General features: G+C 37.2%; 1 protein-coding gene and 1 non-coding gene across 2 annotated transcripts in view; both read left to right on the top strand.

The window, feature by feature from the left end:
- The window catches only part of LOC129771833 (matrix metalloproteinase-2-like), a 179,299-nt gene extending 165,923 nt beyond the window's left edge, over positions 1-13,376 (top strand). The window contains exons 2-3 of the mRNA XM_055775908.1: positions 5,940-6,041; positions 13,167-13,376. Coding sequence (XP_055631883.1) covers positions 5,940-6,041; positions 13,167-13,376 — 312 coding nt within the window. The remainder of the gene's footprint in view (positions 1-5,939; positions 6,042-13,166) is intronic.
- Positions 5,209-5,281, top strand: Trnar-acg (transfer RNA arginine (anticodon ACG)). The gene has a single exon. It is a non-coding gene; the product is annotated as a tRNA-Arg (tRNA).
- Positions 13,377-21,267: the final 7,891 nt, after the last annotated feature.

Raw genomic sequence — 21,267 nt, 5'->3', positions numbered from 1 at the left:
CACCTCTAAGTGGGTTAAATAAAAATTTTGTCTCTTCAAACCCTTAAATTACCATTTAAATACCTGTAGGCAAAGAAATCCGTTAGTTTCTATACATTTTTGTACGTATTGCACTAGAAAATCATGAAAAGATAGATTGAACTTAAACCCAAAACTTTGAATGTTTTGAATTTTTCAAGCTATAGCTTACGGAAATTTTTTAACAAAAATTTTCATAACCCTTTGTGACCTTAGCACTAGTACTGATTTTAATAATATTATTATATTAGAAATTTCGGAAATATTTACGTTTTCCTGAAAATCGTGATCAATTTGCCCCCAATTTACGGTACTGAATTTTATATAGTCATTATTTTATTTATTCATATATTTTTATTTATTTATTTATTTATTTTTGAATTTATTAATTTATCTTGAAACATGTGTTATTATTATACTGACATAGAAATAAAGAACGAATCATTCGGTTGAAACTAAATCATGTTGAGGAAAAATAAATCTACTATTGTTCCGGTATATGACTGCAATGATTGATATTTCTTAAAGTGGTTTTCTGTTTGTTCCATTCAGTTGTGAGTTTCAGAGTGTTAGAAATGGAAGTCAACAAAGATTTCTGTTTCAGATTTACTCACAACGTGTCGAATATTGTCTCATATAAATTCAAACTTTGATTATTTTCCAAAAAATATTCAGATTTTATTGGTTATTGTTTTGAATGAATGGAGATATTATGTTCATCATTTGCACCAGATGCTTCGGAATAACACCGCCTTCAACTTTTATGACCAGCTTCAAACGTTTTTCAAACTCGTCGGAGGGGGCACGCAAGACTTTCATCGGGTTTTCGTCCCGAATTCGAAGGATTACTACCTTGGAATGGGTCATAGAAGATACCTCATTTATCTTCGACAGCTTGTATAACCATATAAAATAATCCAATGGGTTTAGATCTGATGAACTGGAAAGCCACTCATATTTGGCCAAAAAATCCGTTGAATTTCCCCGACACCAGTTCTGAACTAGATTCGGAGTATAAGATGGCGCTCCATCCTGCTGAAACACCTAATTATCTTTCCTGTACAATCATTTCATTCTCGGATTTACGACATTCTTATTTACATGTGTCAGTTTCTATCACTATCTGTGATATTCCTCGAACTATAGGAAAATTGTGGCGTTTTGAAAATTGTGAAACTACAATATAGATACCATTCCTTTTCTTCTACATGAAATCGGGGTTTAAAAAAAATAATGTCTTCAAATTGCATGAAACGTTGAGATTTACTGTCATCTCGAAATTTTTTGTTGGTCTAAAATTAGCTCTCTGCGATTTCGTATGGGTTAGGGTACTCAGCAAAAATGTCGATTCGATTTTACATGCCAGACTTCCAGCGAAATGTTGATTTGCACGATAAAATTTGCATAGGGAAATTTTCAGCTCAATCGGACTTCATTTACTAGTGCCGCAGACGTCAAAATTTGAGTTTCTTAAAACCGAAATATCACCCAAGGCGGAGTACATGAAACCGAAGAAAACAGTTGATGCCCAATGTCTTAAAAATACATGTAACGTCGAGATTTGATGTTATCTCGATTTACTGTTAATGTCGAGATTTACTTTTTGCCCCCTGGTGGTTTTTTTTTATCTGAAAAGCCGATTTTTGACAAGCAATTCTTTTTAGATTACAAAAATTATTTTTAATTTAGATTGAAAATTCGAGATGATCACTTGCATTGTCACTCCAATGACCATATATTGGACACGGTGTAAGTAAGGCTGGATTCAAAAAGAAGCTCACAAAGATAAAACCCCGTGGTCCGAATTTTCATTTGCGAATTACTAAATTTACTAAATTACTAAAATGTTACTAAATCGCTACGTATTCGACCTATTCCTGAAGGAGACAAAGAGTGGTTATGAAAAGTGCTCACATATAACAACAAGTTAAAACAGTCGTGATCAGCAAACGGTTAGTAAGTGCATAAAAAATATGGAAAGGTTTTTCGATGTGTTTGGAGAAATTGGAAGGGAACCATCGCCCAAATAAAAGAGCTCACCGATAGTGGCTCGCCAGAAAAATTCCTCTCAACAGAGGCCTGTGAATCTACTGTCGCACCTTTTTGTTAATAGGAGCGGAGGGGTTTTCAAGAGGTGAGGGTTGACCGTTCGTACTAAACAGGCGTACGTGTTGCTTTCTTTTTGGGTATTCGTATTTTCCATACTTCAAGTAGTAAAAGCGTATCAGTTCATGAAAAATGATCAGTGTTGTGTACTGTGAAACATAGATCGCAGCCGCAGGAAAATAACAAATTGAGGTGTAAATAAAATACATACAGTGATGGTTAAATCTGTTCGTTGTTCTTCTTCACATGTGTTGCTTTAATTTTCATTTTGCTGGAAATGCTTAGGTGCGCAAACTCTCGTCGGTTAAGTGCAACACTCTGATAGATTGTCAGGAGCATAATCAGAGTCGTGTGCAATTTGCGTAGTGTTTCATCACCATTCCAGCGTAATAAGGAGACTCAACGTTGTGTTCGGAACCATTCGTTTCGTTTATGTGTTTCGGTTGTGCATTTGTACAATATGTGGTGCGGTCCTATGTGCAAATGTTGGTTTTCATAGCGAAGTAATTGGGTAATTCAAAATTACACGAACGTAAGAATTTATTATCCTAAAAGCATTGCATCGTGTAAAACATCGCTGATGATAATATATTCGCTTTTTTAAGGTATTGACGATAGGTTAATAGTTCAATCCACGACGGTGAGCTACTACATCGTTGATTGATAAAATGAATTGTATATGTTATCTTCCTAGCTAGTCGCAGCGTTTTGGGATATATGAGAGATTAAAAGAAATATTCGTGCTATAAATCACAAATTCTATCCACCGCACTATTTCGTACTCTATTACTACCGTCCTACACATAGTTGTCCCATGTTACTTTTTGACGATTTTCACTTTTCTTCATAAAACGTTGTTTAGGATTATGCATCTACGGAAAAACACAAAAAACATATAGTTTGTTCCCAGCTTTTAAAAAAACAACATCAAGCTCAATTAACCCATGTTGATATTCTATTCACAACTGCCCCACCATGTATTTTTGTAGATCAATATCGAATAAATCGGTTCAAGTATTACATGTCACACTTTCAGCAGAGCTAACACACTCATTTCTGGTTTGGAAGAACGAACTAATTCTCAAACAAATGAGAAAAAGTTTACCAGAACACGTGTACACCTTGTTAGCAAATGCCTAATAACAATGAGATTTATATTCTGCGAAGATGTTGCAGATCACTCATTTCTTCATAAAACGATGCATAATCTTTCAAAAAAAAAAAAACAATTTTTGTATATCATAAAACAACATCAAGTTCAATAGTCCCATGTTGATATTTTAGGCATAACAGTCCCACTGTTATGCCTAAAATATCAACCAAAAGATTAAATTAGGGTTTATTAGGGGGGATTAGGGTTTGGTCAATACACCTGCTGAATGTAGTTTGCCACAAAAAAAAACGAAATTAACTTCATCAAAATCCTGAGCAACCAACGGCAACCAACCGAGACACATGGGAGCAGAGGAACAACTGAAGTGATCATTTGTTGTAGCGAAGCCTCGAATGCGTGACTGAAGGAGCACAGATCCCCTATTAAATATTGAACAATTATGCTTTCTGCCCGAACATCATGGAATTTCCTGGTACTGGTACTTCAGAGACTCCGTTCATGACAGATTATTATATCCTAACTGTGTATCCATCAGTATGTTTAGGACGCAGATAAGTTATCTTTATTGGTTTCACAGAATGAGAGTCAAATCGCTCATATATTATTTCTTTATTCAGCCTGTCTATTATTAACCAGACGATTTCCAAAAACGACAAAGTTATTTATTTATTGTGATTCGACGGTCACACAATGTTAAGTAAATCTGTTTTGCAACGCTCGTATTTCGCAATACAATATTTATGAAGATAAAACTTTTAGATGAATAAATCATATTTATTACAACCAAGAATTTATTCCAATTTCCCCTCGCTCGAAGTTTCAAAATAAACAAGTACCATATCCAAAATCTTTGAAAATATAGTTTCAACGTTTCGATTGCGTTCTGTCGCTTGCATAAAATTCGTTATTGTGAATCGCTGAGAACTCTTCATAAATCACGTTCAACTCACGTTCAACGATGGTTGCTCTTTTGTTCAGAATAAACTGTCATTATTGCGACAAACAGTATTACAGGACAGACGTATTCCTTTGCTCAATATTTAAAATGTTGAAAGTGTTCAATTTTTATAAAAATATTAACTTTCAGGGAATATTGAATAGCACATAAATCCAATTAAAACATAATTATTGAGCATTTGTTTTATTCACCTTTTGTACTGTGTATCAAAGTCAGAATATGAAATAGTGAGGAATAATTTATTTTACAAGCAATATTTATAAATAAAAAATGAAGATAATGAATTATATGAATTATTTAATGTTTCGACTTATAGTACGTTCAAGACTGTCATTACTTGGGACACCATTTCGATTCTTCAACTCTTATAGGCAGATTTTTACTAGGAAAAGAAACTCGGTTCCAGCCTAGATAAGGTCTCGTTCCTGCAACCGATTGAAGGGAGCGAGATTGTTGAAAAAAGAGCATATTCACATTGTATTGTATTAACAATTTTTGCTTTGCAGAAAGTACCAAACGATTCAACGTTAAATCGCACTATTTTTCAGGATGCACTGTACGAATTTTAAAATTGAATATTTATAAAAATAATTGTATAAAATACAAGGTATTTATTGATTTTGAGTATCCAAGTAATTTGAAACACCCGATGTTTTCTGAGTGAAGTATTTTAGAAATTATCGATTACACGATTAGACGAATATATTAAGACAAATAATCGCATCGAATATCAGAAAGCAAAACAAATATTCGACTTGTTGATGAACAATTAATTTCAAGAACCGGACATCGCTAGTTCCATCCAATTTCCATCGCTCGTAATATGTTATTTTTAACCGAGCACATTGGCGATAAGCTACGAATACTCACTCAGGGTTCATTCTCTCTCTATCTTTGATATATTTCAAATGTTCCATTCATCCAATCTCTGAAGTTCAATTTACGTTTCGTATAGTAGTTTCGCTCACATAGCGTGGAATATGTTCAGTCCAAGAATCATGCCTCAGCATCGGGTCCTGTGGCGCAATGGATAACGCGTCTGACTACGGATCAGAAGATTCCAGGTTCGACTCCTGGCAGGATCGCTCCTAATACTTTTTTTGCTTTTGCGTAGATTTTTTTTCTTTCATGAATTAGCTGACCACCGTCGTTTGTGTCGACAAACAATCAGAATTTATCGCTACCCAAACAAAAAGAGAGGTGGAATGATGAAGCGAAAAACTTTTTCATCATTCGGTTACAGTGATTTGGTATTAATCATTGGTCGAAATAAAGTTCGTACTGCGGGCAAGCAATGAAGATAAATGCATTATTAATGGTTACGACGTTTACATGTGACGATGGCCCGCCAATAAAAGAAAACACGAAAATAAACGAAGCACAATCATTTCGAGGATTTATCTATTTTGAATACCGTTCGCAAATCTGGTCCCCGCTTAGATGTGATTCGAAATGCACATTGGTGTGCTGTCAATGGACACCCATTTTACGAGTTCTTTGCTTGGTGCGGTCAATTCAGAATATATTGTGTGTTAGTTTTATGCATTTTTCATGCTCGGAATGCTAAATCTGGATCTTTGGTTCTATTTACTCCGGACAGGATTGAACGATTCGGATGTAAACGCGGGAGGACGGGGTTCGTAAAATAGCATTGTTCTTCGAATCGTCATGTCATGCATATGTGTTTTAATGTTTGGTGTGATCGTTATCTAAGTGCGTTCTCTTCTTTTTCGTCCATTTCAGCAAAACTATTTAATGGAGTTTGGTTATCTGCCGAAATCTAATATCGAGACGGGCAATCTGCGAACGATGGACCAGCTGAAGGAGGCCGTGCGGTTGCTACAGGTAGGTCGTTTATTGGATGTCACTGATCATTAACATAAGGTGGCAACTACCCAAAATTACAATTTTTATTACGATACCACCAATTTTAATTGCAATTGAATTTTTATTAAGGTAAAGCGCGGACTCGATTATATACAATTTCTAATTTCTTTTGATTGTATATAATCGAGTCGAACAATTTTTTTTATTTGTTGTTTTTTTGCGTGTATTTTTCGTTTTTTGAATATAAAAGAGGAATTTGATTTTTGATTCATCCCCTTAAAGTCTGAGAACACCTTTCTCACGTGAAAAAAATAAATTTATCCACATTCTCTCAGGAGGTGATAGATGATCATATTTTATGAAAAAAAACCTTCTGCGCATATGTTTGAATTTCAACAATGATATAGTTATAGAACTTTTTTTTTTCGGACTCTGTTGCATCAAACTGGCTCTACATTACAGAGTGAGCAAGAGAAGACGATTTTGTTGCTTTCATTTGAAAGATGAAATACATTTGTACATCTGGAACATCTAAATTAGTGGATTTTAATAACATTTTGGAAGTGAAAAACTTATAAGTTAATATTTTTTTTTATCCTAAAAAATTCTATTAAACTAGATTGTTTCTATCAATTAAATTGAATATTTCTAACCGCTCTACAATTTGTTCTTTGACACCCAACTTCTATCTTTCTTAATTTGGCTGCAATATCGATATAAACAATTCCTGGTGAAAATTCAAGCAAAATCTTCAAAAATCACGATTTTTACCCCACTATACATGTAATAGTCACTACACCTAAACGTTGGAAGGTTCTTCTTGAAATAAGTCATATTTGACACATAAAAAAATATTTTTTTTCAAACTGATGAATATAATCGAGTCCAAAATTGTATATAATCGAGTCCGATCTGTATATCTAAAATCATTTGGCTTATTTTTGAAAAAAAGATAATTATATTTTACTCGTAACATTTTTGTGTGTAAGTTTTCGCGTTTGACATGTTTCTAAATAATAAAAAAGGTTGCGGAACATGTCAATCGCGATAATTTACACATAAAAATGTTACGAGTTAAACAATAATAGTAATTTTTCAAAGAAAACATGAATAAGTTGTTGCTTTGGAAAACTCTTGTTGCAGTGCCCTTCTTCCAATGTATTAATAACTTGTTGGTACAGTGGAACCCCGATTACCCCACTGGTGAACATGACCTTGCAGATGGATAGTTTAATGTTTTCTGTATTGATGAAACATAGTTTTCACGCTGAAATATCTTTATTCTGTGTTTACACCTCATTTTTAGTAGTATATCGCGTTATCCGCGATTTTCGTTATTCGCGGTGACCTAGTCAGACTATTCCGCGGTTATTGGGGTTCTACTGTAATTGTATGAGCTACTCATGTATATTTTAATCAGAGTTAAAAAAATATTTTGGGAAAATGGATTTTGATTTAAATTTTTTTTAAATGATTTTTTCCTTAATTTGTTCGATATTTTTTCATGAAAACATAAATAATTTCCTACTTTCCATTCTTAACCAGCATTTTGTAGTTTTTATAATCAAGTAAACCTCAACTCAAAAATTATAAGACTTAAAATTTTTTTTTTCTCTAAATTTCTACGAAAATATTTATATTTATTATTCCTAAATTGGCGAAGTGAAACGCTAAAATAAAGCCATTTTATACGTCGTATGTGTTAGGGAAAACCCGATCGCTTTCGTTACGCTCTCAATCGTCGCCCGTTCGGATAGGTGTTATGCTGTTCTCTTTCCGACTCATGTATTTAGCTTACCTTCATCTGACGGAGATTTGCCAACGTATAAGAGTTCGTTGTGAATGTATCACACCACATGAATGGACGTAGCTGATCAGTGATTTTTGACGTGGGACTACGGCTAACCGGAGTATATGGGGGTGAAATGAAAATCTAAACACACAACACGTAGGAAAAAAAGGAAAGATTCCGAATGCTTATAACTCGAACATTTCTTAATAGATCGGTAAGATATTTGCATCAATTGATAGGAAATATTTCTACGCGTTACGCGTTTTACGTTATTTTTCATGAGATAAACAATCGAATAATTGTAAAACGTCAAGCGTTGTCTAAACGCCCTTATTGCCAACTTTTGATTGGCCCGTTTTGCGGTTTCCCCAACACAGACATCAAAATCACTACCTGTGGGAATCCGCTTTGCAGATATACATGTGAGTAGGGTTTTTTTTGTTACCACCGAGCTGTGTTTCCCTAACACGGACTTCAAAATCAATGTGTCTAGGGGAAACGGCTTTGCAAATAAATGCAAGAAGAGGGTATCTTTGTTCGCACCAAAATGTGTTTCTCTAACACGAACTTCAAAATTAATGAGCCTGGGGGAATCCGCTTTGCCAAAACATGAAAGTCGGAGGTATTTTTGTTCCCACCGAAATGTATTTCAATATAACAAGCGTATAACTTATAACACATTAAAATAAACTGACCAGCCGTCGCGTTACGCGGGGCAGTCCCTCATTTCAACAAAATGTCCCGCGTAAGATTACGTCCCGCAATTAGCAAAAGAAACGAAAATGTCCCGACAATGTCAATATATATATATGTTGATTTTATTAAATGCATTAATCCCAAAAAAAAACTCTTATTTGGCAGACTGTTCAAGAGAGCTTCCAATGCATCCAAAGATTAATACGTTGAGCTGGTTTCATTGCACCGAAAGGTGGATTTTTTGTTTAGAGAGTGTCAAATGGAAACGACAGCAACAAAATTAGAAAATGATTTTTGTAAAAGTCCCCTATTGATCCGCAGGGAACAACGTGAGTCAGACGAAAAGTTCATTTTTGGTCCCCTAGCTCGGTCAGGACCTAACGTGTTAAATAAGAACTAGTGTATACGGGACAGAAAGAGGCAGGGTTGTTTGATGGAGCATCGTAAATGAAGCGCTTGGCGGCCTTACGGAAGTTGGCAGGAACCTCAACCATGGCCGACCATGGCCGTTGGCGTGTTCTTTTACCTTTTCGTGGTTTGGTGGTCGGCTGTTTCTCCATTTTGGCCATTCGCTCAAATGTTTTCTATCGGTCGCAGCTGAGGGATGTTGAGAAGGTTGGCGGTCTTCGCGACAATGTTTATCTCTAGCCGATCCATCCTCCAGTGATCTTTTGGCATAATGGGCAGACCCCAGGTTCGGTATGAAGACCACATCACCTTCGCAACTTCCGGTAAGCACTTTGTGCTGTATATCACCCAGTTCACCATATGACTCGAAAGAAGAGCGGTTTGGACACTCCCTTCTCGTTTGTCAGAGAATGATCTTCTTCGAGAACTTGATGTGGGTGATATATTCGTCGCCATCGCCTGGGGAACGTAAAGTATCCGGTCCCCTACCATTCGTTGAATTCAAGCATCAAGTACGTCTTGTATTTTATTATAAGTACGAAAAGAATTTTTTCAACAGTGAAAAAGAAGTTTTTCACTTCTTTCACCGGAAAGAAGTTCTTCACCAGTTCCTTAAGCTACTTCTTCCGGGTGATTGCCTGCTGCGCGTCTCGTCTGACGCTTTCGCATAAATATATCCATTTTGGCCAGATTCTCCTTCACCATTTGGCCGGTTGCTTCGATCTCCCGGCTTAAGGAGCGGCAGGGAGAGGATGTTGTATTTACCAGATTGGCTATATCTGGCGGACACAAAGTGCCTCAGGATGTCCAACTCCTTCGCTGTGAGGTGGAGCTGGCAGTATGAAAAAAATCATCAAATTGCTTGACAGTGCTGCTGCTGCTGCTGCTGCGAATCAACAACCTTGAATATTTTTTGTTGTAGGCTTAATATACCCCAGGTTCAATTGCAAGGACACATTTTGAGAGATTCACGAATAAACGAAACTCTCTAAACTATGGTTTATTTTCACATAACGTATATACATAACGTTTTGGTTTTTTGTGTCCCGCGTTAGACCTATGACCATCTGGTCACTTTACATTAGAATGTAATATTAAGAGTTAAGTTAGGTTATTTATCAACCTATGAAATTTCCAACAGGAATCCAGAAAGCCCAGTTCCAACAGGAATCATCAAATGGCAGCTCTCCTGGAGAGTAGAGAGATAAAAAGTGAAAAGGGAAGTTTGTATTCATTGAGGGTGAATGTGATAGCTGCTGACTCAGGTATAAAGGAAACAACGTAAAATTTGTGATATAGGTGTGCATCGATTTCTAAAATTCAAAATTTTCAAATTCATGAATTCTTAAATACCAAAATTTTCCAAAATTTTAAATTCTGAAATTCTAAAACTAAAACAACGTCCTAAGCGGTCGTATCTTGGATACAATCCCCTACAAATTTTTGACATATTCGTTAAGTTGCTTTCCAACTTAGGTTGCCCCTAGTGTGTAGATGGCCCAAAAACGACATATAATCATTTGCACTCTTCCCTTTTTTCGCCTGCTTTACCATGGCTCGGATGGTTGTGTTAATTTCAATGCCGGATGCACTTCAAGTGAAATATTCGTTAGCGTTCACAGCACGAGAGGAAACATAAAACATAAGACGAGCAGAATAAGCGACTTTTGTTGTTTCGGGCACGGAAAGAGTTGCCCGTTATTGACAGCTCACAACACAAGCTAACAGAACAAATGTATGAGGAAATGGGAATGCTTCCAATTTTCATCAATTTGAACCATATATATTATATATACCATGGGATTGTAATGTATAGCATATCAAACAAATCTTCCGATTCGATTGTTATGCAAATTGCCAAAATCCTTTAGCAGCAAAAATAGTTATTACCGTTAGTTTTATTTCATAAAAACGTGACCTGTTGTCTGATGTGGCACCCTTAATGTAAGACGTAGTCCTAAGTAAAAAAACATGAAAAAGCCAATTTTTAAAACAGTGTATTTTTTAAAAGTATTTTTCGTATTTTTGAACGCGAATTTAAATAATTTCTTACATTTGCTTTTTTGACCAACATTTTGTAGGTTTTATAGTTGTCGAGTCATAATTAAAAAAAAGAAGAAAAACCTTGGTCTTTTAAAAAAATTGGCCAAAGGATTACACCCACAGAGTTTCACTGCATTCTGAGATGGTGCTGCCAATGCATAGCGGTATGAGTTCGTCAATTAGAAAAAAAAAGTTAATTTTAGAACTATTCCATAAAAACTAACATGTTCTCTGATAGGGCACCATTAGAGATAGAGGTAATCAAAAAGAAATAAATTTATATAAATTTTCACCAAAAAAATCTGATCCGATGTCAGCAGTTGCGGTAAACGAAGCAAGGTTTTTGTCGCTTATGGAAATCTTAAAATTAATCATCGAAAGTGTCTCGAAAAGCTACTTGTTTTATAGAGCAGCATGGAAGTTCTAGAGTTTCTCGGCCTGATTTGGCATCGTACCGCCATACTAGAACGGTACTGAACAAATAACACTAATTATGTACTCGATGACTGCAACTGTCCAGAGCTTCGATTGTATGGTCCAGAATTAAGTAAAAATGGAAAAAATATGATTGTCTATTTTTTCTTGTATGTTGTACTAATTTCGTGGATGATTTTTACTTTTCAGCATGGATGCTCAGAGTCATGTTGCGATGTCCAGGTAGAAGTCATATATTGGTTATTGAAGATTTCTTTCTCATGCTTAATATAATGATGATGGTCCCACCTCTTTCCCTTGCAAAGGTTTGAGCGGAACGAGTTATCTTATTGATAATAATTATATAACGGTATTTACATTTTTTTCATCAACTAACCAGTAGGCAAGCTAGATTGAAAAGAAAACGGACTGGTTATCTCGCAGGCATAGATTACTAGTCGAAAGAACAATTTAAGACATTATATGAACGTATTTATTCCATGGCATGTCGAGGGAATTTCCAACCCGGGAAGACCCTAGACCGATCGGGAATTGAACCCAATACCTATGTCAGTATTAGCCAAGAATTTACAAGGGAATTCCCGCTTTATTAGATCCCCGGCCACGATGCGATCGTTTCCGAGTTCAAGCAGCTGAGCAAACCCAATCCTAACTCTAGCCGATACTTCAGGCCCATTACTTATCTCAAGGCATGTCAAGAAAATTTCCAACCCGAAAAAATCCTTGACCGATCAGGAATTAAACCCAATACCTATGTCAGCATTAGCATTGAATTTACAAAGGAATTCCCGCTTCACTAGATACCCGACAACATTCTGCAAATGTGATCGAGACCAGACAGTTGAGCAAACCTAAGCCTCATTCCAACCAATACTTCAGGCCCTACATTCAACCTGGAGTATAAACGTATCGACCAGAATCTACAATGAGATCTGCCACAACACAGAAAAATCTCGATATAATTATCTGTCAAGAAGATGAATTTATGAGTATTCCGGTTGAGCTATCCCTAGCTTCCCTCTGGTTTTCACATTATACCCCTTGGAATGCTTCAATTTTTCCGCGAAAAACTGCTTTTGCTTATGTTCGATCTAAAGTATTTTTATGTCTGTCAACGCGCGCGGGCTCAAACTATTGCAGACTTCACAACTATTTTATTTTTTAAATTTATTTTAAAACTAAAAATTAAATACAAACAAAATCAATCAATACCATCATCATCAAAGTCTTGAAATAAAACAAAATAAAATTTAAAGAAAAATACACAAACAAAAATACACAAACACAGAGTACAATATTTTAAAATATGAAATCATGATGATGGTACCCTTACAAAAGCTTGAGCTAAACGAGTTCTCGTGTTAATAATTATTATGAAGACATTTATGAAAAAACAGACTGTTTATGTCACAGGCATAGATTCCCATTCGAAAGAGCAACTTATATCATCATCTGGACCTATTTATTCCATGGCATGTCGAGAGAATTTCCAACCCGGGAAGACCCTAGACCGATCGGGAATTGAACCATTCTGAATGATGAGATATAATTGTTTTTTCTTTGGTCTAAGATATATCATACACCCAATCTGTACACGGCTGATCACTTTAGAGTTTGGAGCCACCAGCTACGTATACTATTTCTTATACTAGTTATACGTATTATGTTTATTTCCGTTGATTTAAAAAAGGACTGTTGCATGATGCCATTCCTATATTCAAATATATATTTTTTAGAACATTAATTTCAAAATAATCTTTTTCTTCCAGTCCTTCGCCAATCTGGAACCGACGGGCGAAATAAACCGGGACACGTTGGAGTTGATGCGGAAGCCCCGTTGCGGGGCCCCGGATCTTCCCAACTCTCCGGATTTCCTCCCATCCAACAGTTTGAGTCCGCTACAGTTTCGCCATCGGAGGAGCCGGCGCTTCGTGATCCAGGGCCAGAAGTGGGAGCATCCCATCGTAACTTGGAGGTAAGTGGTGCTATCTGATGGATGCCCTCCGCCATCGACAGGCTCTGTGATTCAGCACGACAATCACCATTCAGCCGTGGGAAATGGTTCTTTGTTCCCATCCCGGGGCGGCTGCATTTCAGTTATAATTGCGATATTCAATTTATTATCTAATTTAATTAAAAAGCAATAAACAATCAATTACTCGCTCGATGCACAGTTTTCTGCTTCGGTGACGATTTCGACGCCGACGAGTGAAACTGTCGTCGATGCGATTGACAAATTTTCCGTATAAGACGGGACGACACTCGTCGCAAAATAATCTTAATTATTGAGGAAAATCAACTTACAACTGTAATTAGAACAAACTCCCATCTGATATGTCTGTCGCTGCATTCGCTTCTCTGCGGCTGCCGCTCACAGTGGAATAATTCATTACACTCTCCGGTTTCTATTTCGCGCCGGACGTATCTCAATTTTCCTTAAAAGCATCCTGAAAATGTAATAAAGCTACAATTAAGTTCGAATTCCCGTCGCTTTCTCACCCTAGGATGCTCTGACACCCCTCCCCTCCCCCTGCCTGGCACCCTCTCCCGGGGGTTAACGAAACCATTCCTTGTGTTTCTTCACGTCCGTTCCGATAATGAAGAACCACTTACCAGGCCCGATAATAGATTTCCTCTTGTACTAACCTATTTTTCGCCTCCGCCGCTAAATGCCACCCAAAAAAAAAGAAGACGAAGCCACCGGAGATTGTATCAAATTTTCCCACAGCAGAAGAAAGCGAAAATGATGGCAAAAGGGGGAGGGAGCGAAAAATCCATCGAAGGACATTCCGTCTCATCGCTGCTGCAGAGGCCCCAACAAACTAAAAGCAGCACTTCATCAATTAAGATAGAATAACATCGCTTTCGCTTATTGTGTCTTCGAGCCTTACATGTCTTGTGTTTCTAACGCCCTCTCCACCTAACGATTCACAGTGTGCATCTTCTTGGTGGGGGGAATGTGAGCCGGTTTTTGTTTTCACGGGGCCAGGGCAAAAGGCAATTAGTAAAAGTGCCTCGGAAATCGACTACCACTGGCTGTGGGGAAGAGTGTGTGAAAAAGGAAGGTCGTTACCCAAATTTTATCCGGATTTGAATGATTGAATTTACTCACCCAAACGTAAACTTTCTGTTCAATTTGAAGCAACTCATTCGGAACATGCTGTCCGAACATGTGTGTCCTCGACGAGGGGTGGGAGGTATTGCGTCAGGAAAACTTCTCTCAGACTTAGACGGCCCGGTCGAACTGGAAAACCACTTGTTGGATTGTTTTGTTTTCCTTGGAAGAACAAAATAGAGCGCACTAGACTGAGTTTATTGGAATGCGTCGGGTCCTGCGGGGGCGACAGCAATTCCGACTTACCTCACGTTTTGTGGTCACGTTGCGTGTATGTAACTGTCAGTTAAAAGTTTTCTTCCGCTTATGATTGAGTAGTCCTGACAGCAGCAAGAGGGTGAATTATCGTTTGTTTCATATGGATTCTGCAGCTACTTCTGGTGCTTCTGTGTGTTTGCTGTGGAGTAAAACCAGACCAAGATGTAGCCCCTATTCTCTGCATCTAAATTTTGCCATTCAGTGATGAAAATTTTCTAAGGAAACAAAGAGTGTACTTTAATGTATCTGTAACGGCGACAATTCCTATTCCGACAACACCGCAGACTTTCTATCAATCAACAGAACCTTTCTCCATGAGACCTTCTGAAGGCGAAAGGAAAAATACACTTCAAAAGGAAAATGTTGAAAATAGGTTAAATTTATAGTTAACGAAAAAAGTTTTGAAACGTTTTCGCGAACGGAGAACTGTTGCTAGAATGAATCGATGTACGCATGGCTGTGAACCCTACGACTGGCTGCTGCGTTTTAAGGTATTGAGAACGACCTGGGTAACCCCAGAGCTCCTGGATATTGATATTGATAAAAAAAAACAACTCAAACAAGAGTATCGTTTGGAGAGTTCGCCTCCGAGGATACTATGTCAGGTTATGCCGTGTCATCTGGCAGCCTAGCCAGACGCTGAAATAGACCGCGGAATCCAACCAAATGCCTGCCTGGTTCTTGATATGCCTCACGTCCCACTTCTGTAAAACAACACAAATTTAGCTTTGAATTGAAGATTCTGATTTCAGTGCGGTGATTGATCTGGTTTGATCTCCATGTATTCCAAGTAGGAATAGGTCCCGTCATGCTATCCGGTGCTACTTGGCTACCAACATATTTGAAAGATTCAACCCTATCCATCATCAATCATATGTTAACGTATAGAGCTTTTGTTTTGTAATCCATCTAGGGTAAGCGACCCAATTATGGAGGAGATATGTCACCAATTTGCAGAAATTTTCGAATAAATACTCTATTTTAGTTAAAAAGTAAATTTTTTCTAGCAGCTTGAACTATGTTTTTGAAGATTCTCAATGATATTTCGATGATTAATTGACTAAATTGTATAAAAACATGTTTGAAAATGTCACTTCCATGTACCCATTTTAGTAATAGTGTTCCTGGAGTTTCGTAATAAGTGTACCTATTATGGTAATAGTCGGTGTCACATGGAAAACGTATTAATAGTGTAGCACGGTACTGATTTCGACATATGGAAGCCCCTCGTTTCTTAAATTTGAAGTCAGATCCCACACAATCTCGTATGTGTGGATCTGAGTTCCTCTCTTCTGGATTTGTTTGGATGAATGGCAGAGCGAGAGCCTCTCCGCTTTGAATATTTGAGCGACTAGCCATAATGGGTGCTGAATGGGATCCGGCGGCTGAGTTTAGCGAAGACACTCACTGACCAATACGTATTTAGAAGACTCATGCTTTCCTTTTTTTGTTAACACACTTTCCCCCAAAAAAAGCAGAGTCTTTCGGCGGGTTTCTTGTTCTTGAAACTCCAAACCCGGCGAACTCGATTTGGACTGTATTCGGGAGCGTAAAAACCGCGAATGTGGGAAAAACGAGACGGGTACAACCACAAAGAACTTCGGTTAAGACTGTGGAATTATTAACATCGTTAATAATTACGTAGTTCCGGTTCTAAAGAATGCCGGGCTGATCTGAGGATCAAATCAGATACTCGCCCATTTCAACTTTGGCCGTGGACGAGGCGAAAGCGGTGTAGTTTGTGTCTAAATCGCGAGTTTGAAACCGGAAGGTATTGTTGGTGCTAGGTGCACGTTAGTTAGTGTGTTAAGAGTTTTTTTTCCTATTTGTAGAGTGAATTAGGTTATTCAAATAATTGTAACAAGAAATACCCTCCAGTGCATCCGTCAAACGATAAATAGGTAAGCTCTATATTCAAATGTGGCACGTGGCGTGTGTAAACTAAATGTGGCTTTTGTGTGGAATTTTTCTGTTGTGTAAAATAGGAGGAAGAGCCGTTTTCGACACCACGTCCATCGTTGGAATCCAGCCCCGAACGCTATTGAAGGTGGCCGCGCATCCCATTCGTAAGCGCTACAACACTCGCGGAAAAGGAAAACCAGCCGCGGCTCGAATACCAGAGTTCATCGGCGGATTCATCGCCCACGTCTCCCATGCACGCAAGAGCCGCCGGCTATTCACGTAATGCCTAGGTTGTGAGTACTCTTTTCGTTTCTTTCTAACACATGCGCATGTAGAGAAATAAATTTGAAAAGCCACACACGTATTAACAAAGCCACAATGCCACACACAAAATAGAGCATGCTAAAAATAGAGCAATAACCGACGACGATAGAATATCGTCGGTAAAGGAGGGCATGAACGCAGATGAAATGATAGGTTAATTAGAAAAGCAACAGATTAGAAATCCCATGGGTAGAGGTTCAAAACCAACATATATATGTGATTTATTAAAAAATATATAATTGCTGTTGAATTGATGTTTGAATGTTTATAATGATGGTTGTTATGTTTGATATGATTATTGAGTTCTATGTGTAGAGAGTTAAAAAAACGAATGAATAAATGTTGTTGAGAAAGTTATAGAGGTCTAGAAAAAGAACTCGGACGCATCTTTACTGGCTGGCGTGTAGCCGAAACACCGACAAATCGAAACTTTTTCAGGAAATAGGTCTTGAGTCCAGGGTTGGGGCTCCTTTTCTGTTGCAGCAATATTCCAACCCCCGCTTCACGTTCTCTGAAGCTAGTTTCAAGGTGGGTGGGATTAACGATATTTGAAATTGGTCCTATGATGAGATTCTCGGCCTAAGCGGTGTTCTCGGAACCAGCCGTGGTTCTCAGTTTTGGGGTTGTACCACGGACCGCGGACCAACGGTGTCGCGGGTCCTTCAGAGAGCGCAGAAGAGTCGCGGAAATAACCGGGTTTGTGAGAAAAAGGACAAACCCGCCCTCAGTGGGTGTCTCATTGCCGGGCAAGGATAAAACACGGCGGTCGGTCTCCCTCGCGGGAGTGGCGCTTAAGCCGACCGCTTATCTGCGCAAAATCCCCGGTCGCGACGAACTCGCGCGCTTCCCCGGCGTCGCGGGTTACAGTAGGATTCAAATAATACTTCGATAATAGTTTGATTTAACTATGACTCTAAATATTATTCCTAGTATACTATATTATGTCTACATTCGACAAAAATTATGGGGACGGAGCGCGAAGTCGCAGTTTTTAAGTGATTCTAGAAACGCTGTAACTTCGTGAAAAACCAGCGCATGAAGATGGGATATACATCATTATAAAACTTCATTTGAAGTTTCAAGTTTTGAAGTGTGATATTTGAATGCTTTTATTTTTTTTTGTGTGTAGGTGTAGTGAATAACAATACTGGAAAGAAAAAAAAAACCATTTTTTTCTGTTTTTTGAAAATTTTGTAGATTAATTATATTAACCAAGTCAATAGAAAATCCAATTAACCTTATCCATCAGCATTCATTTGATTCCAAAAACTTTCCTGTAGGTTATTTTACTACAGGAAAATGTTTTTATAGAATGAAAAATTTTCCCCTTTTCTATAAATACTTTTTCAATAATACGATTATTCCCAAATCAGAAGGCAGTTTTGAAAATTCAATAAATTTTGTACAAGGCTAATTATTTATTATTCATTATTCGGCAATTTTTGCCTAATTTTTGCTTTGATCGATTCTCTTAATTGACTTTCTTTTACGATAACCATGGCTTTCCAGACAGATTTTGTGCCACATAATTCCAATATGCAAAGAACATCAACCAATTATTTGTATTCACAATTAGAAAAAAAAACTACGATCTTCCGGGATGATAATCTGAGAGAGGGTATACTTAACTAACTACAAATCAAAAAATAATTAACAAGCATTACAAGTTCCGGTTATGATTTATCTTCTGTTAATGAGAAATTATTGTTTCATTTTTTCTAATATCAGGTATCCGGGCGGATACCAAATATTGACCGGATAGGCAGGATACCGAATATCAGTCTCATCTCTAGATTAGAATTTTGTTATGTGCTTCCCGGTTGTAAAATAACTGCCGGCTTCTCATTGCTAGGTCTCTCTGCTAGCTGACAAGAGAATCACAAAGGCGTGAGGGTTGTTATGAAGTTTTCGCTTCTCTTCAGTAACTGAACAAAGGCTATTAATCCATTCATCTAAGATATAGTTTTCAACAGAATGGATCAAACAAATATGCTTCGATCGGACACGCATAGTGCTATTTCACAAAACTACTGAGGTTTAGAGGCGAATGAACTTCAAAGTTTAAAGCATCTTAAAAACAAAGAAAGAAAGAAAGATTGAGCGTTCAAAAATGCCCTATGATATGCAATTGCACAGCGTGAAAATGTGAGGTACAACCATAATAGCATAACAACCATAACATAACAACGTTAAGGTGAAGGTGGAAGCTAGCCATTGTAGTAGTATAGGTAAACCCACGTGTAAAAATGGGGTAATAGTGTTTGTGAGAGAAGAGCAAAGCACACGTAAATAGATCAATCCACTTATCAGACTGTGTGGCGCATCATTGACACGAGTCTTGAATACATTTGATGAAAAAATAACAATTCAATACTAAAGTAGAATGTATGAACGATATGTTCCGATGAACAATTGCAAACATAAATATATATAGAAGGTGCATTTGCATATGAAGTAAAATTCTGATTATACGGGAGCGTAACATGAGCAAATTTATAACACATACGAATTGGGGCTCTTTTGGAGAGCCATGACCCCTCTCTTCGTTGGCCGTGGCATTTTGATTGAATGTAATACTTTTCCGTTTACTGCTTTTGAAAGCATAGGCAGCCGTGGCAGTGTTCCGAGCTCTGCAATACACTTTTCTTACCCAATGTTAAAGTTTCTAAAACTTACATTATGGACCCATTAAACGTAAAAAAAAAATTGTATTGATATCAACACAATTTTATTCTATTGATTTTCATGACATGAAACGCTATGACTCAGAAATTACATTTTATTGAGTGGTTTCTATAGCAGTTTCGCTGATGTTGTCTGGCATCAGTGTCGAAAAAATAACGATGCTTTCACCAACACAAACAAAACCATTGCCGAAGATTGAAAGATGAAAATTTAACTTTCAGAACACTTGCTCGAGTATTCCGACGTTTTTCACTATACAGTGCGACAGCAGATGAAAATTTAATATCTCGTGAGTAATCGATTAGAGTTTGGTTGATATTATTTGATAGGAAGTGTGCGAAAATGATCATTTTCTTCACAAAATTATTGATTTTCTGGCGAGGGGTGAGGGAGGGAGATGAAAGAAATGAGCGCCATTGTGGCAGCCATTTGTGGCTAGCTTCCACCTTCAACTTAAACCATAATAGGAACATATAGCAGTGATTTCCTACAACCATAATAGGAACATGCATCTCGATATTACGATATTGCGATTATTGGCATGTAGATGTGAAATTGTACCAATTGTGATAACACAAAAATAAATGTTTATTTCGATAAAATCGTATAAATTGGCCGAATCACAACATCAAGAAGGTTGTGTTTGCATGAAAACAGCCACTTCACAGCATAAAAATCTCATTATTTTGATCGCATATTCCTTAGCAAAATACTAAGAGGCAAGCATCAATGGGACACACTATTTCCAAACTAAATTTTTCAACGAAAGAACAATGTTTCGCATGGAATCAAGTACCAGAATCAACAAAGAAGAGATTTCTGGTGTTTAAAAATTGTATTAGAGCCTTTAAAAATAAGATATGCTTTCTAAACTAACAAAAAACTCACTCGTATCACTCGTATCATAATTGGTACTATTTCGATGATAGGTACTTCTACCCTATCAGTTACCCACCTTGACAGGAAGCCAAATTTTCGCAGGTTCTAGGTCGATCGCGCTCATACCTGCCGCGATCCGGATTTAATCAGACAAGACTTCATTGTGCGAAATTCGTGATGATACGGGGTCAACTATTGACCCATTTCATGAGGTTATGCTCCAAAGATTCAAATCTCAAATCTAGTTTTAGGAGAAAATTGAAAACGTTCTTTGAATAAGCACCAGTAATATCATAAATTGTTTGAAATTAATTTGATTTTTATGCACCCAGCTTTGAAAGGGGCGGGTTTAAAAAACTTCATAATTATATTGAAAATATTTTAGGTTTTCACCATTTTTATGTTTCTTGTGATATCTCTGCTAGTGCAGAGCCAAACTATATATTGTCTATATACTGTCGAATATATACCTATATACCTATATATCTATATACCGTCGAATGGATAATTGTTATTCGTTTGAAGAGCTGTGGGTAGACCTAGGTTTTATTTTGTAATTTATGAGAAACAAGCATTCGAGAAAATGTATTTTGATTTTGGTTTCACGTCATTCAAAAGGGAGCATTTTTTCAGTTTATCAGATGAACCTAAGTTCAAACATTTTTATACTCGGTTTCCTCTTAGCAAACAGCGAGGGTCAACAACCC

This window comes from Toxorhynchites rutilus, chromosome 2 (assembly GCF_029784135.1).
Source record: "Toxorhynchites rutilus septentrionalis strain SRP chromosome 2, ASM2978413v1, whole genome shotgun sequence".
Classification (NCBI taxonomy): Eukaryota; Metazoa; Arthropoda; class Insecta; order Diptera; family Culicidae; genus Toxorhynchites; species Toxorhynchites rutilus.
The sequence above is the reverse complement of the archived record's forward strand: the minus strand, read 5'-3'. Positions and strand labels throughout refer to the sequence as shown.